This window comes from Serinus canaria, chromosome 6 (genome assembly GCF_022539315.1).
Source record: "Serinus canaria isolate serCan28SL12 chromosome 6, serCan2020, whole genome shotgun sequence".
In the NCBI taxonomy this organism is placed as follows: Eukaryota; Metazoa; Chordata; class Aves; order Passeriformes; family Fringillidae; genus Serinus; species Serinus canaria.
Genome location: NC_066320.1, coordinates 3457776 through 3475325, shown reverse-complemented (window position 1 = coordinate 3475325; position 17550 = coordinate 3457776). Strand labels below are relative to the sequence as shown.

At 45.3% G+C, this 17550-nt stretch overlaps 1 protein-coding gene across 1 annotated transcript in view; it reads left to right on the top strand.

The window, feature by feature from the left end:
• The window catches only part of PTEN (phosphatase and tensin homolog), a 47549-nt gene that overhangs the window by 17714 nt on the left and 12285 nt on the right, over positions 1–17550 (top strand). Inside the window, exons 3-6 of the mRNA XM_030240951.2 lie at positions 2724–2768; positions 6797–6840; positions 9920–10158; positions 15336–15477. Of these exons, the coding sequence (XP_030096811.1) occupies positions 2724–2768; positions 6797–6840; positions 9920–10158; positions 15336–15477 (470 nt within the window). The remainder of the gene's footprint in view (positions 1–2723; positions 2769–6796; positions 6841–9919; positions 10159–15335; positions 15478–17550) is intronic.

Here is a 17550-nt window from a genome sequence, read left to right as displayed (position 1 = left end):
GATGTGGAACTCTTGGAGCAAGTCCAGAGGAGGCCACTGAGTTCTGATGAGTCTGGAGCCATGGCAGGGGAGGCACTGGTTGGGCTTTAAGGTCTTTCCCCACCCAAACTGTTCTGAGATTCCATGATTCTACAGTTGTTGGCAGGTAGAACTAGGGCTGCAGGAATTTCCATGGGGATTGCACCCAGGGTGGGACAGAAGTGAGCTGCACTCCTCCATTCCCACCCTGGGAGGACTCATCAGCCTCACCTGACAGTCAGAGCTCTGGAGGCAGTGGCTCCCTGCACAGCTGCACTCAGCTGGGCTGCAGGGGGTTGGTTTTGCATGTTCCACTGTCTGACGAAAATCACCATCCACAAATAGCACTGAGAGTGTCAGAGCCTGGAGCTGAGCTGGCTGGGGGAGGTGCAGTGCCTGCATTCTCTGCTGCCCTGGTGAGCAGGGGCATTATTCCCGTGGTAGATTAGATATTGGGAAGAAATTCCTGGCTGGCAGGGTGGGCAGGCCCTGGCACAGGGTGCCCAGAGCAGCTGGGGCTGCCCCTGGATCCCTGGAAGTGTTCAGAGCTGGGCTGGATGGGGCTTGGGGCAGCCTGGGACAGTGGCAGGGCTGGCTTTAAATACCTTCTAACCTAAATCATTCTGTGATTTATCCAAAGTCCAGCCTTTGCCCCTGTCCCACAGTTTTCAAAGGTGGAGTTCATCAGGGTGTGGACATTCCATCAGCTTCATGAGAAGGTGCCTCTGATTGCTGGGCAAGAAAGCTGGCTAGAAATGTGGAGCTTGTGGCTTGAGAGGGACCTTAAAGCCCATCCAGTGCCACCCCTGCCATGGCAGGGACACCTTCCACTGTCCCAGGCTGCTCCAAGCCCTGTCCAGCCTGGCCTTGGGCACTGCCAGGGATCCAGGGGCAGCCCCAGCTGCTCTGGGCACCCTGTGCCAGGGCCTGCCCACCCTGCCAGGGAACAATTCCTTCCCAATATCTAATATAACATGGGGATAATGTACATAAATATTGATAGGCAGCAGTCTTTGAAGGCCCTTTTCTATTCACAGCCTTGATTTCTGTGGCTTCTGGATGAAGGAAAATACATTTTAGTGGTTGAGTAGGTAGATATGTGTAAATTAGATTTTAGTACTGGAATGCCTATATAATTATGAAGCTGTCCATAAACACTGATCAAAAGGAGCAGTGATCACCTAAAAGCATCATCAACCAAATTAAGATAAGCAGAGATGTAAATTAAGTGGCTGCAGGGAACTGGATGCTCAAGTATTATTACATTTGTTGCCTTCTCTTTTTAAACAAGAAGAAAATGTGATCATGCAGCATTCTGCATGTTGCAGTCCTCATCTGCTCCTGCCATCTTTTTATTGGGGAATTTTTTTCCAAGTGCTTTTAATGCAGTAATCCAAGGTGCTCAAGCTCCTGAGCAGTTGGTATTGAGCCAGGATCCAGCAGTGGGCTTTTTCTGAATAGCTGGTACCCTGACAAATTCCAGGCTAATGCTGGATGAGAAGTACAGCCTGCACTGCTGGCTGTCTCCTGTGACTGACACTTGGAGAGGTTTTGGATGGGATTTTGTCCTTAAAAACATCCTTGCCTGGAAGCTTATACTCCACTGTGTGGATGTTCCTGGAAAAGCAGAGCCAGCTCTCCTCACCCTCTGGTGTGTGTTAACAAACAGGAGCATCTCCTGAAACAAATCCTCTTTTCCACCATCTTCCTGAGGCTCTCCAAGGCTGCCAACAGGGGCACCAGTGGCACTCACAGGATTTTTTTCCTGCACTTGGAGTTACACCCTCACAAGGAGCACTCACATCTGTTCCCATTTTAGTGCAGGCCTTTAACCACAGAGCTGTTCTAGGTTCTTCTGGAATATTATGACTGATAACCAGAGCTTGTTTTTGCTTGAGCTTTCCAGGATTTTAGCAGCTAGTGTTTCTTTTCAATTTGAACAGCATGTTCTGTCATGGCTAATTAAATTCCTTCTGGCTGATGTGCAGATACACACTGTTGATGATGTTAAGTGTAAACATTTGCATGTTATTTCTTCTTGCACATTGCCAGGTGACACATCATATATAATCACAGCACTTCTGATGAATCATGCTTGCAGTTTGGCTCGCCGAGGCTTGTAGGGGAAGTTTGTGTTCCAAAGTGAGCATGGAAATGAAATGAGTGTGAAAAAGTGGAGTGGTCCTCCTTCCAAAACCCACAATATCACTGGGGACCGACTTCAGTGGCAAATAATAAAAAACCTGGGGTTGAAGTGAATGATTCTGGCTGGAACTGGAGCACGAGAGTTACTTTCCCTGCTTTTCTTCTTTGTGGCAAAATATTTGGCACAGGTGATTAAATAGGAAGTGTTTCCAGATACCTGGTGTGATCAGTGCTTTCTCTTTGAAAAGAACCAAGCCTTCCTCAGCTTCTTACAGTGACCTGCAGGTGTTTTAGGAATCAGGAAATCAGTCCATGTACAGTAAACATCTCAGTTTCAGGTCAGGCCTTGTTTCCCTGAGTTGCATTAGTGGTGTTATCCGTGCTGTTGGATTATTTGGAGGAGTGAGGTTTCCAACACTCTGCCTCCTTGATTTTTGGGGCTCTGCTGGGACTGGGAATGCAGAACTGCTCATGCTGTGTGCTGCTTTAAGGATGCTGCAAATTGAGGTCAATGTTATTCAATGTATATTCATACATACTTTTTTTTTTCTCCCTTGAAGGTTTTTGGATTCAAAGCATAAAAACCATTACAAGATATACAATCTGTAAGTATGCTCTTAAATATACATTCTCCAAAATAATGACTTCTAAAAATAGCTGAGGAGTGCAAGTGGCTTGTTGCTGTCCTGAAGCAGAGCTGGAGATGTTTTGCACATTTCTTAAAACAATTAAGGCTGATTGAGAGCACTGGTACTTCATTTAGTGGAGCTGAGTGAGGTTAAATGAAATGCTGGTGTGTATTCATGTTACTTGAACGCTTTTAAATGACTTGGCATCCAGCCCATCTGGAGCTTGGGCCATGTGATTAAAAAGTGAAAAGTAATTCACAGCAGGCTTTCTGTCCATGTATTCATGTCCAATTGCCAAATGAATATTTTCCTGGTTTTTTCTCTTTTTTAAATCAAACTACATTGGTACCAAGGCTCTGTTTGCTTCCTCCCTTTTCTTGTCTGTCCCTGTTTATTACTTTAAAAAAGCTGTTGGAGCAATTGGTGGTGGTTTCTGACTTCTCTGAAAATTTAGTTCTGCAGAAAGCTGGTACTGTTACAGGAGTCTTCTGGTTTTGGTTTTATTTTTTGGGGGTTTCTGTTGCTATTCCTTCATCTAATTTATTCATTAGCTTAGACTAATTTCATTTGTATAAATGATTTAGTGATGTCGAAGAGTCGTGGTTTTCCTACCCCTCATTTTTTTCCTAAAAATCCAAATTGAGGATTGACTGTCTGAACTGTTACAGCTTTATTATTTTTTTAAATGAATATGTTTTTAAATATCTACAGTTAATAGAAAAATTGCTGTAGTACTGAAATCCGGGCAATGCATGACATTGTAATCTGCCAGTCATTAAAACAAATATTTAAAAATAAGGATTTAAATCTGCCTCTAGGTTAGCTAAAGGGTTGTGCATCAATTTTCCCTGATATTGGAGAGAAGTGACAGCAGAAGCTGAGGAACCTCCCAGTGGTCATTGAAGTTGTTGTGGGGCAGAAGTTTTTGGTTTTGTTTTCAGTTTCCTTATATGAAAATTGATTTTCCTGTTGTTAGCTGCAAAACAATCACAAATGAATCTTGCTAGAATTATTTTATTCATGCTCAGATGAAAAATTATGGAGGATAAAACTGTCTGGAGAGATCTTAATGCTTGTGCAGGCAAATTTTATAAATATAAAACGCCATCAGGTGAATTGTGGCAATGTTTGGTCAGGAGATGGGAAGGAATTGCATCCATCAGGTATTCCAGAGAACTCCATTTCTTCAGATTAAGCTGATCCTTTGTAAATAATGATCTATTGTCTGTGTTTCAAAGGAGGTGGTGGGAGTTCAGAGGAGTTACATGATTATAGGCAGAATTATTTCAAAATCTGTCATGGGATTTGAGTTCCCTTAAGGTAGCTGTTCCATGAAGTTGATAATAATGTGTGTATTGAGCAGTTTTATCTAAAAGGCTTTAGAGATTTTTCTGAAACTATGTCAGTTATGCCCCATCCTCACATCTTGGCTTTTAACTTCCCAGCAGTTGGAGCAGTTTAATTTTCCTTCTGTGTTGCTTCTCTCTTGTTTGCCTTTGCTATTTCTTCAGTATTCTCCTTAAATCTGTTTTAAATCTCCTTTAAATCTTTTCTTCCACTTGGATCTCCTAACTTCCCATGCTGACAGATTGTCACCTACCCTGTTGTAATCATCTCCATCTTCTCCTGTGGGTTTCCTTGAGCTGTCCTGCAGGCAGGTGGTTAAAAGGAAGGAGCTGTGATAAAAATGGGGATTTTCTGTGCTTGTTGTGTCCCTGGGGTTGGGCTCTGGCAGGGGAAGCCCCAGGCCCTGTCAGCAGTGGCAGGAGGGTGCCTGCCTGGCAGCACTTTGATTCTGGGTTGCTTTAAACTCACTTTACTCCCAAGAGCAGCCAAACCCCTCCTTAACCCCAAAAATGCCAAAAAAAAATTCAGGTTTCACCTGGAGACCTGATGCTATTTGAGTTACAATAGTGTTTAAACCCCACCCCAAATGCATTTGGAGCATGAAGCCTCCCCAGAGTGAGTGTTGGTGGGATTTCTGCTGCAAATACCCACAAATTTAGTGCAGCTGAGCCAAATTTAGTGCAGTGTATCCAGCTGATAGCAAGGATACACAAGCTATGGAGCTCTGCATTGCTTGTGTATCCTTGGTACCAACAAAACTATTTTTTAATCCCTCATGGTATTCTATTCAATGATACTCTCAAAATTCCAAATTTGATGGGTTTCCTGCTCATTTGTGGATTTTTTGTTTTAATGTTTTGTAGACTTTCGTCTCTTACTCCCCATTTGAGCTGGGTGTTGCTTTAGAAGGAAGCAGGAAACTTTCCTGGATAAGATGCTTTGTGGTAACTGCTTTGCTTCCCAAATTCCTGTGCTGCTGGCTGCTCCATCCCCCTTGGATGGACATCCTGCCTCCAGCTCTCTTCTCAAAGGCTCCAGTGCAGTTAATATTTTTGGGAATCCCCTCTAAAGTGCCAGCTTAACCTGGTCACCTCTGACCCAGAGGAAGTGTCAGCAATGTGATTGGTGCTGTGAGAGCTTTTCCCTAGGAGAGGGTAGAGCTGAGAAGGCTCTGGAATTCAGGGAGAGGGAAACCCTGAGAGCATGTGCAGCCCCAGCAGACCTGCCTGTGGCTGTGTCATGGGCAGAGCTCAGGGCAGCACTGGGAGGCTCCAGTTACAGTCAGACAAGGAGCAGCCCAAAGGTTGGTGTGTCTGAAAGTGTCAGCCAAGCTCCATGTGGCTCCAGAGGCTGCAATCATAACATACCTGGGAAGAGAGATGAGTTCATAGCAGTCCTGAAAGTGGTGTGGGAATTGGAATCCTGGGAAGAGCCCAGGCTGTAATCAGAACTGAAGATCTAGGTGTGATTTGCCTGCTGAAATAACTCCAGCAGTTGTCTTCCAGCCTGGTGTCCTCTTTCATAGAATCCCAGAATGGTTTGGGTTGGAAGAGCCTTAAACCTCATCTTGTTCCACCCCCTGCTGTGGGCAGGCATGCCAGTCTCTAGGTCAGGCTGCTCAGGTCCCCATCCCAGCTGGTCCTGGCAGGATTTGAGGCAGGATTGTTCTCAGTTTTCCTTTCTGAACTGCACTCTACTCACATCATCTTCCCTGCAGGGAGCAGCTCCAAGGGAAATTCTGAAGGGTATCCACTCTTCCTTTCTTTCCCTTTACCCCAAAATGTGATCTGGTTGTTCTCAGGGTGCTGGTTTGGCCAGCTGAGGGGTGGTTTGTGTCTCATCACTACTGTTTATCCCTGGGCAAGGCAAATCCAGTGTGGTTTGCTGTGGTTTTGTCTGGCTGGAGAGGGTCTCTGTGAGTGGGGAGAGACTGATGCAGCTCCAGAGCTTTCAGAAATGTGCTGCAAATACCCACAAATTCAGTGCAGCTGAGCCAGGATTGTGTTCAGCCATTGCTTGTGCATCCTTGGTATCAACACAACTGTTTTTAATCCCTCATGGTATTCTGGTCAATGTGCCATTTCCCAGGTCTGAGGGGGAACGTGGCTGCCTGGCCCTCAGGGGTCACTTCAATTCAGGAATCAGTGCCAGGTGACAGCAGTGCCACGATCTCTGCTTGATCCAAGTGATCTGTGATAATATTAGTGGGGTTTGTGGTGGATTTCCTTGTGATCCCCATTGCTCTGAGCACCCACACTGCTGCTGAGGCACCCTGAGCTGTGCTCTGGCTTTCAGCATCCCTGCATGAAGGTCACAGCTCCCTGCTCTCCAGGTGTTTGGCAGCACAAAGCTGCTCCAGTGCTGGAGCTGCTCATGTCAGGGTTAGAAGGTGCATACTCGACTCATACTTGCATAAATTGAGTCACACTGACTAAAACATGGCCATGGACTACAATTACCAGAGGGTAAGTATTTGCCTTTCAGTAAAATAATTCACTTTTTAGTGAGCAGTCTGCTGCAAAACATTTATTTCCCTGTGTGTAACCTCTAGTTTTAAATCATAAAGGTGATGGGCATGCATGATTTTCCAGGGTGTGACAGATGCTGGGAGTGCCTCAAAGACTTGTCTTGAACTCTTGTGTGTTTTTCTTTTTCAGATGTGCTGAAAGACATTATGACACGGCCAAATTTAACTGCAGAGGTAGGTTTTAGTGCCTGATGTGTGTTCTCTTTAAACCTCAGTGAATGAAGGCCTAAAGGAGGAGCTGATGAATAGTCATGTAGGAGATTTGGGCACAAGGAATGATGTCAGATTGCTTTGAGTCATTGGAAAAACTTGCTATATTCTTGATGCTTTCAAAAAAGTGTGCTCCTGACAGTTAAAGATCAAGATCTAATAAAAAGCGTACAGTTGCAAAAAAATTTCTGCAGAATGGGTTCCACAGAAGTTTCAGTTCAGTGAAGTACAAATTCCTTGTGCCATTTACATGTGAAGGACAAATTCCTTGTGCAATTTGCATGTGAGGCTCAGAGGAGTCTGGTTTTTATGAAGGATGGAAATGGAGAACGTTTAAACCATTATCACTAGTGTATAAAGCATCTTGGGGAAGATCTGGCAGAACTTTCAGATGCTAAAATAAAAATTAATTCCCACGTGATGTCTCTTAGAGATGAGTTGGGTCTTAGACACTCTGCAGAGCTGCCAAAAGCAGGGGGGAATCTTTCAGGGGTGCCTTTTGACCTTGACTGATGTAGCTGTTGTGTCAAAATTACCTCTCCAGGTAATAGATAAATGCAGATTTACCTTTGTTCTTTGGGCAGAGGAGCATTTCTTGCTCAGAAGTTGTAGTTCCCGTGCTTCAGATGAGGGTAGATGAGGAGTCCTTGTGCCTACAGAATCGTAGGAGATGAGCAAATTTTGGGCTTCTTCTGCATCATAGCAATGGCTCAACTTCTATTTTTCATTATTATTATTTTAAACCATCCATCTAATTATGAAAGAGGGTTTAGAACGTGACCAAAATGTAATTGGCTGCTTTAATGTCTGAATATAGAAAGGCTGAAATTGTCTCTGAAGTCGACAGCACTTCTGATTTGCTCTCAGGATGTTGAATGACAGTGCCCAGAAACCTCACTCCATACTCACCAGCAAGGAAAAAAAGTATTTTAGGATCTGCCTGAGCAGTGATTTGAGGAAGAAGAGAAGAGGACATGTTCTAATATGGCCACAACATATGTTTGCTTGAGTTTCTGCTTCTGCACGGGGGTGCTCAGCTCCCTTTGCTGTCAATCCCAGCCCCAAATGCTGTTTGTGACAGCACCTTTCACAGCTCCTCTGCACAAGACATGCTGAGTTTTTTTCATTCTCATCCCCGAATTAGTTAACCTCAGATAACCAAATTGGTGACTCAGGACTTCCCTAAGCAGAGGAGCAGAAGTTGTACTTGAAAATCTCCTGAAGTGAACTGACTGCAAAGGGAACTTCTGATTGTACTGAGCACGAAACACCAGAATAGTTCATTATTCACCCAGGATGATCTTGCATCACATTAAACCCCAAACACTGAAAGCTCTTCATCTTCTTTGGGAAGTAGTTTTGTGTCCATGGTTTTTGCACTTTCTGAAATCCTTCCATGCTGGAATTGTCTTCTGCTTTGCCACAGATTTTCTTTTTTTAAACTCTTCTATGTGCAGGGGCTGGGAGAGGGCAAGCAGGATTATCCTCCATTGTAAGGAATCAAAATCCATGGAGGAGCTGCACCTTCTCAAGGCCCTGCTCAAGACTGTGCAGCTTCATGTTTCTTTCCTCTTAATCCCTGCACACCATCCCAGGGCACCCTTTTCATCTTCTCACTCCAGCTTTGAAGAAAATATCACAAGTTTTGCCTTTGATTCCAAATCTTGGAGAGCATCTTCAGCATCCTTGGGAGCTTTCAGGCTGTTCTTTCAGGACTTCTTTACTCCCCTTTTCATGGAAATCTTGCTGGCTGTAATTTTGATAGACTTAAAGCTGTACAGGCAAATTTGCAGCTTCTTTTCTTAGAGAATTCTAAATAAATTCCATCTTTAAGTTCACAGGAAACTTTGGGGATCATTTGGGGAGCCTTTGGATCTTCCCTGTGGAAGAGTTTGTTCATGTTTGTGAATAATCTTTAGCAAAAATCGTTCACTTTCTCAGCTTCTCCATTTGTTCTGGGAGATGAAGGGGGCAGTCTGACAACCAAAAGGCTGTGGAGTTGTCCTGCAGTCCTTCAGCAGTTCCATAACTTCATCCCTCACTTGTGCTCTTGGAGTCCTTGGGGATTCATCAAAAGGAGCCTTGCATGTGTGACTCCAGAGTGGTGCTTACGAAACCAGTACAGACACTTGCCAAAAAAATGCAATGTATTCATTTTTAGCCCAGAAAAGGAAATGGTTTTTCTAGCTGAGAATTTTGAAGTGTACCAGAGTTGTGTTTGTAAGATCCCAGGGCTTTCAGTGGAGAATTGGGGTGCACTTCATCAAGTGCTGTTCTGCTGAAACCACAATGTTGTGTGTAGTTCTGCTGGTCAGGGTGATACTGTCCCTCATCTGATGAGAGGTGGGAGAAGTTTGGGTGCTTCTCTCTGCTTAGTGCTTATTTTTAGCTCTCTAGAGTTTTCTTGCATTTCCTGCATTGCTGGAAATTCTTTTCATCCCTAGATGGAAAAGTGTGTGTGAGTACAGGACAGCATTGTTCAGTGCTTTGACTCTAAGCCCCATAAGCATTGCCAGTGCCTTACCTGAGATTTCTCTCTCAATGACCATTTTTGAAATATGGAAATGGCAGGTTTTTGTTTCACCAGGCCTTTGAGCAGATTCTGAGACTTTGTTCCCAATGTAGACCCAGCCATGTTCAGTAATTTTTCAGCAAAGTTCCTGTTGTCTGCTCAGTGCCTGAGGTCTGGCCTTGTTCTCTCTCAGCAGGTAGTTTAATTATTGCTGGAGTAATGGCTTTTCACAAGGTTATTCTGTGTGCCAGCACGCTCTTAAATTCTGGAAAATTCATGTTACAGAGCCTGTGCAGCTTAGCTCAATAGAGGTGTGAAATAGTTGCTCCATGGAGCAGGATGCCTGCTTACAGATGAATGGAGAAATGTCTGCTTATGATACACTGAATAATACTGGAATTAAAAACACAAATCAATATGTGAGATGGGGAGGGGTGGTTGAATAACTTAATTATCACATGCTTGTCACAAAGGTGACCTGAGCTTGCTTTGCCCTTTGAGGTTCTGATGAACTCCTCCTTCTCCCTGCAGTTGCACAGTACCCTTTTGAAGACCATAACCCACCACAGCTGGAGCTCATCAAACCTTTTTGTGAAGATCTTGACCAGTGGCTAAGTGAAGATGACAATCATGTGGCAGCAATCCACTGTAAAGCTGGAAAGGGACGAACTGGTGTAATGATTTGTGCATATTTGTTGCATCGAGGCAAGTTTTTAAGGGCCCAAGAAGCCCTAGATTTCTATGGGGAAGTAAGGACCAGAGACAAGAAGGTGAGCTGTTGCTGTTTTTCTGTCCTTCTACCTAAAACTTGCTGCTTTTCCTCCTTGAGATCCATTTGATGCTCAAACCCTTTAAGTTGCGTTGTCTGATTTAGCTCCAGTAGGATTGGATCAGTGCAGTTGGAAATGGAAAAGCTTTAGTCACAACATTAAACCTGATTTTAACATGTCCTGTCCAAGAAGACCTGGCCAGTTGATTTTAAAGGGCTTTTTCAGCACTGTTCTGAGGGGCAGTGAACTTTCTCATTCTGCATTTTCAGCCCAAATGAGAGGATTGTTCCAGGTGATTTTTGCCTGAATGGATGAGTTGTTCATCTCCTCAGGTTCCCTTAACTGCTGTGGTGGGGTTTGGAGGTGCATTGGGGAATATCCCAACTGGGAGGCCCTTATTGTTGGATGCCCCTTGTCTGTAAAGGTATTCTGGCAGGGTTAGGCCTCATTAATGAGAATTTAACCTCCTTATTTGAAATCTTCTCCAAAGATGATAAGATGTGACTTTTAAGGTCATTTTAGCAAGTTTCCCTGCTCATCTTCCATTATTTCCCTGAGTGTGTTGATTGAGCATCTCAGGGGGATCATCCCTGCAGGTCAGTTTCAACCTGCTCAGGCACAGAGCTCTCCCCGTTCTGCAGTATTTACACAAAGTATTAATTTCAGTGTGTTGGTCTCCAGTAAGAAGAGCTTCATGTCAGAAGGCTCTTGAGAGCATAAATGTCACATAAAGAATTTTAGAATTTGGCTGTTGATTCATTAGAAGGAGCAAGAAACTCCTCAGTCTGCTCTGCTGACAAGGTGGAGCTGTTATTCCATGTGCTGCTGAGTTGGTTGTGGTGTCATGCTGCAGTGGAGACAAGATCAAGGTTTCCCATCAAAACTTTGTGGCTTTTGGTAAAAGTGCATGAGAGAGACTAGGAATGAGCAGTGTGCTGAATAAACAGAGTAGATAACCCTTATCAGCAGGAGTAATCTCCAGAGCTGGATAAAGCAGCGTGGAAACTACACAACTGAACAAATACACGGTGAAATGCTGTGCCTCAGTTTCCCTTTTGTGAAAAGAAGGTTGTATTTCTGCAAGTTGGGGGTAAGGCCAGTTGGATGTTTATCAGTACCCCAGGGGTACCTTGGGCATCTTGGAGGGGAGGGAGAGCTCAGTAAACAGGAGCAGGGGAGAGCCTTGTTTACCTGGCTGTAAATACTGTCTGTAACCAGCAACTTGTTTTGGTTTCAGTGTCTCTACTGCAAGAGTTGACTTTTTTCCCTTCCCAGCTCCACTTGAGCTTGGTTATCTTGATGTGGCCAGTGGGCAGCATGTGATTCACATAATCCTTCAGTAGTGTTTATAAACAGGCATTGCAGTGCAGGTTTCTGGAGCCTTTTCTTCCCTTGTGGCCCATATTTCAGTGTTATATGTCAAGTGCTGCTCTCTGATTTGATATTTCACCACACCTTTGTATAACTGACTTCCTCAATTCAAAGTCAATGAGGCATCAAAAGAGCTGTTTGCACAAAGGGACAAGCAAATGCCTTTTTTCTTTCTTTTTTGGGCCAACATGGATATGATAAAGGAAAACTGGCTTTGATAGGGCCCAGATTTTCTTGGTTTAAAGCAGGAACAACTTTGCACCTGTAGCTGCTGAGAAGAGCCCAGCTCCAATCCCTGCTGCCATTAATGCTCACAGCAGAGTGCTGCTGTGCTGGCAGGAAGTGTGAGTCTAATTGCAAGAGGAAGTATGACTAATTGGTCAAGAGCACAGCCCTGAGTACTTCTGGAGCCAGCTTTTCCCAAGTGCCTGCTGGGAGAAGCAGCTCCAGGGAGGCCTTTGCACCATCAAGTGAGAGTTGTTGGAGGTGAGGCTCAGAGTTGCTGCAAGGGCTGTTCTTGTGCTGGGCAACAAGACATGGCAGAGCCCGGGCTGTCTCTGAGCAAACCCTCTCCTGGGGTATTTTATTTCCTCTACAAGCTGCCTCTTTTGGCTTCTGAAACTCTTTGTAGTGGGGGGAGCTTAGTCAGAAGAAGGGAGTGGTGAAGACTAGGAAGTGTGGGCTGCATGGTTGTGTCTGTCTGGCTCCACCACCGTAGAACACGAGTGACTTCTATTTTCCTTTTGAACCAAAGGAGACAAAGGGTTTTCTGAAATGGGATAAAGACCAAGATTTGTCTGTTGTCAGAGCCCCCCCCCAAAAGTCATCTAAAGAAGCTGCTGCTTCTGAAGTGATTAATTTATTCCACTTTTTTCTTATGATAGATACTGACACACTCCTGTGGTGACAAAGATTGGCAGCTTACCTTCCCACAGCTGGAGAAGGTTTTATTTATTCCTGCTTCTGCCTTGGAGGGTGTTGTGGTGAGGACTAGGCTTGGAAAGCAGCTCAGTGGATAAGGGATCAGCTGTTCAAGTGCTGGAGATGCTCCACTCAGGAGCATTCTTTGAGCACCATACAGTCTTATTTTCAAGGATGGCTCCTGAGAGTTCTCATATGGGGAAAGGCTGAGAGAATGGGAGTTCTTCAGCCTGGAGAAGAGAAGCCCTGGGGTGACATGACTGTGGCCTTCCAGTTACCTGAAGGAGCTGACAGGAAAGATGGAGAGAGACTCTTCATAAGGGCCTGGAGGAGCAGGAAAAGGGGAATGGCTTCACGCTGACAGAGTAGGGTTAGATGGGATATTGGGAAGGAATTCTACCCTGAGAGGGTTGGGAGTGCCCAGAGCAGCTGTGGCTGCCCCTGGATCTCTGCAAGTGTCCAAGGCCAGGTTGGACATTGGGGTTTGGAGCCACCTGAGGCAGTGAAAGGTGTCCCTGCCATGGCAGGGGTGGCACTGGATGGTTTTCAAGTCCTTTCCAGCCCAGGCCATGCTGTGTTTCTGTGGTGTTGCTAAAACTGAAGAGGAAGTGAAACCCAATTACTGTGTGTGAGGAAGCCTCAGAATGACCCTGTGAGCAGGGCAGAGTTCCCATGTCTGCTGTCAGAGCTCTTCAGTTGTGGTGTCTGTTTGGGGGACATGCCCAGGTGCCAAACCTGGTGCTCTCTCAGCTTCACTCTCACAGTAGGCTGTGTTCCTAAAGGGAGTGTGAGAATATTGTTTCCAAAATATTTGTTCTTCATAGTCCTGCCTGTGGTACATTAAGAGAACCTGACATAGAGACCAGAGGAGTTTATCTCACATCCATTTAAAAATTGTGGTGGTAATAGATGGGGAAATACAAGCTTGAACTACTTCCCTGTCCTTATTCTTCTGGAGTAGAAGTGAGTGCTGGTTGATTGCACCCCTTGGAATATTGTTAGGAAAGTGTTCTAATTGGATTTCAGACCTTTGGAAATGGAGAACTCTGAGTTCTGCCTCAGTGGGAGTGCTTTTAGGATCTCAGGATCTAAGGGCTGTGTCTCCAGGGAGTCAGACTGTGGCTGCAGGACTAAAACTGCCCTGGTGGACAAAACCTGGCTTTGCTGTGGTTTTGACTCTCAGTGTGAAAGTGTTCCCTTGGTTCTGGTCCAGGCGCTTGTCTTGGCCAGGTGTCCTGGGGTTTTTCCATAGGACATGGCTTGGGGAGCTCTGGGCAGGGAGGGAGGGATGTGTTCTCCTCACCTCCGTGCTTTCCTCCTGCCTGGCAGCCCTGGCAAGCACCACTGGGGCTGGGATTTGCTCAGTCCTGAAGCTCAGATCCCAGGAAGGAGAAGTTTAGAGCTCCCTTAAGGAGTGGGTGTGATAAGCACTGAGGACATGTGAGCCAAAAGCAGGGCCAGTGTACAAGGCTGCTTGGGAAGGTCATTGTGCAAGGGCTGCAGGGAAAGGGCTTTTGTGTAGTTTAGAAGCAGCTCAAGTGATAAGGAGACATAATAATCAACATTTAAAAAAAAATAGCAGGAAGTGACTATTTTCATGTGTGCATAATAGAGATTGACTAAATTAAAAGCACTCTTAGCTCCTGGCTGTTGTGAGGTGAAACTAAAAGTTTATAGAAATAAGAGGTCTAGGTTGTGTCACCAAATGCTCACAGACTTGTGTATGAAAAATCTTTGTTTATCTCCAGTTTATTCCAATTCCACATTCAGTTTTAATCAGAAAGATTCCTTACTGATGCTGTTGCAAGTCTGCAGTTACAGCTTGTTCTAGACCATGCAATGCATTTTCTGGGAAATGAAACAGTTTTTCATCTCTGTCTAAATTTTACTTGAAAGTATTGGCTCTAAAAGCTTTAAACTTTTCTCTTATTTGAAGCTTTGAGCTGATTTAAAATCAGTAATAAAAACATTCTTAGGTTTTATGCTCTCAAAGCAAATGTTTACCTCAGAGTTTCAACACTTTGGGCTGTTGGGCCTGTTTTAATGAAATTTTCCACATTTTTGGGAAAATATTCCAGGATGTTTTGTAAAGAGAAAGCAGCACCAGTCTTGAGTACAGTGATATTAGCAAACATTATATAAAAATCCTGTCAAAATGTAATTGCTGTAGTGGTAGATTTTAGAATTCCTAAATGTAGTGGTGCTTGAAAGTTAGAATATGTTCAAGGCACCTCTTGTTAAACATTTTTTGCTCTCCCTCCCCAAAAAAGCAGCAGTCTGAGACTATTTTTGACATGACCCTCAGGGTGTCTGTGGTGTTTGTTTTTAAGAAATGAGAAAAATCTGCATTCTTTGCTTCATTGCTGGACATGGGTGTTTGGAGAGCACAGAATCCCAGAAGGGTTTGGGTTGGAAGGGACCTTGGAGGGTTGTTCCAGCTCTCCTGCAATGGCAGGGAAACCTTCCACTGTCCCAGGCTGGCCTTGGGCACTTCCACGGGCAGCCACAGCTTCTCTGGGCACCCTGAGCCAGAGCCTGCCCACCTTCCTAGGGAAGGATTTCTTCCCAGTATCCCCTCTGGCAGTGGGAAGCCATTCCCCCTTGGCCTTGTCACTCCAGGTTCCCTCTCCATGTTTCCTGTAGCCCCTCCAGGTGCTGCAAGGCCACAATTTGGGCACCCCAAAGCTTCTCCGCTCCAGGCTGAAGGATCCCAATTCCCTCAGCCTTTCCTGGTGGCAGAGGTGCTCCATGCCCTGAGGACCTGGCAGAGCAGTGCCCTGCTGTGTGTGCTGTGACTGAGCTGTTCTTTGGGCTGGAGGTGATGGGCAGGAACCCTTCAGTGATGCTGCTCCAAGGTTTCTGACCCTTGTTTTCCCTCTGTTTAGGGAGTGACAATTCCCAGTCAGAGACGCTACGTGTACTACTATAGCTACCTGTTAAAGAATCACCTGGATTACAGACCAGTGGCACTGCTGTTCCACAAGATGATGTTTGAAACAATTCCCATGTTCAGCAGCGGAACTTGCAGTAAGTACCAGCAGCCCTTCACCTCTGCTAGGGACCCTTGTGGCATTTGGGGTGGGGTGATGGCACCAGGTGCTGCACACGTCCTGGAGTCCGAAATCTGCTGGCTTTGTGGGCTCTGGCCTCTGGGACCTCCCAGGTGTAGGCTGTGAAGCACTCAGGACTGTTTTACTGCATGCTAGTGTGTTAATGGTTTGAAGAGAAGTGATTCCATCTGGGAAAGACCTCCAAGAGTGAGTCCAGCCTGTGCCCAGTCCCCCTTGTCACCCAGAGCAGAGCACTGAGTGCCGCATCCACTCCACCATTTTATGTATATTTGGGTATTTGTTCCTTACTTTTATGAAAAGCCTCCTTTTTTTATTTTTTTTAAACACAGCAACTCTTGGGAAACATGAATTGCTGAAAAACATTTGCCTAATGGCATGTTGGCTTCCAATGCAGCAACAACATCATTCTTCCCATGATGTTCAAAAAAAAAAAAAAAAAAAAAAAAGAATCAGTTCAACTGGGTAAATACCTAATTAACTCTGGAATAAACTTTTCTTTATGTGGAGGTTTCTAAAGCATTAATACACCTGTAAATGATTAATCTCATCTGCTGATACGCTGTGTTGGTGAGGAACAGCAGATTTTGTGAAGTTTTGAAATACAAAAACAAATTCTGCTCTGTCCTGTGGGCTTTGTTACAGGGCAGTGACTGCCTTGTGTTGCGTGCTTGGTTTTTGTTGGTGGAAAAAATCAGATGGTTTTGCTTTGGGGATTACAGCAATGTGTAATTAATTCCAGTGCCTCCTGTGGCTTTGATTAAAAGTGCCCTGTTAATATTGTTGTGAGACAGTACCTGAACATGTAACACACACAAGAAACAATGGAGCAGCTTGTCAGGCTGTACAGGAGGAGGGAGGGAGGAGCCTCTGCCAAAATCCCTCTGCCTTAGGGAAGAGGTGGGGAGGTTACAGCTTTCTGCAATTGCCACTTATTTCATGTTTTGGATGAACTGGGCCTTATTTTTGAGGCTGAACTGCTCAAGTGAGTGCTGACTTGTGTGTCCATGGGAGGATGTTGGGGTAGACAACAGATTGCCCAAGCACCTGAGAAGATCAAGTAACTATCAAGCTCAGCAGTTGTATGCTGCAATATTTTAAGTTTCTGTGGAGTTCCCAGTAATTTTTAGAATGTGAAGTCTGTGGTGGTGTGTCTGTAGTTGTTCTGTCAGCTGTGCTGGCAGTAATTTTACCAGTCAGCTTTGAATCTGCCTTCCTTGGTATCATTCTGCTGCTCTAAAGGCACTGACAGGGCAGGGTCCAGCTTCTGGGGCTGAATGATGGGGTGAGAGAGTTTCACAGCTCGGAGGGTTCAGGGGAGATAAGGGCAGGAAGAGAAGGCTGTGTTCAGACCTCACAGCACCTGTCAGGGTCTGGAGGGTTTACAGGTAAGCTGGAGAGGGACCCTGCAGCAGGAGCTGTGGTGATGGGACAGGGAGGAATGGCTTGACACTGCCAGAGGGGAAATTCAGGTGAGATACACAGAAGGAATTGTCTCCTGGCAGGGTGGGCAGGCCCTGGCACAGGTGCCCAGAGCAGCTGGGGCTGCCCCTGGATCCCTGGCAGTACCCAAGGCCAGGTGGGACACTGGGGCTTGGAGCAGCCTGGGACAGTGGAAGGTGTCCCTGCCCATGGCAGGGGTGACTGGATTGGCTTTAAGGTCCCTTCCAACCCAAACCATCCTGGGATTCTCTGAGCCTGCCAGTAATGGTTCATCACTGGGCCCTCCAGCAGGACAGTGTGGGTGTGTTTAGCAGGGCCCTGCACAGCTCTGCAGGGCTGTGTCTGACCTGACCATTCCCAAAGCACCTCTTCCTAAACAGGACCAAAAACCCCTTTTAATTTCAGTATTACCCCTGCAGATTTAACTGGGGAAGTGATGCCCTGGCTGGCACTCCCTGGTGATGGTGATTGAAACAATTCCCATGTTTTAGGACCAGCTTTTAGGCTCTTCTGATTGGTTTTTGGTATTAATGTTCAGTTTTGTCCTTGTTTTACTTTATTTGTGTAAGAGCAGAGTCAGTTTGTGCTG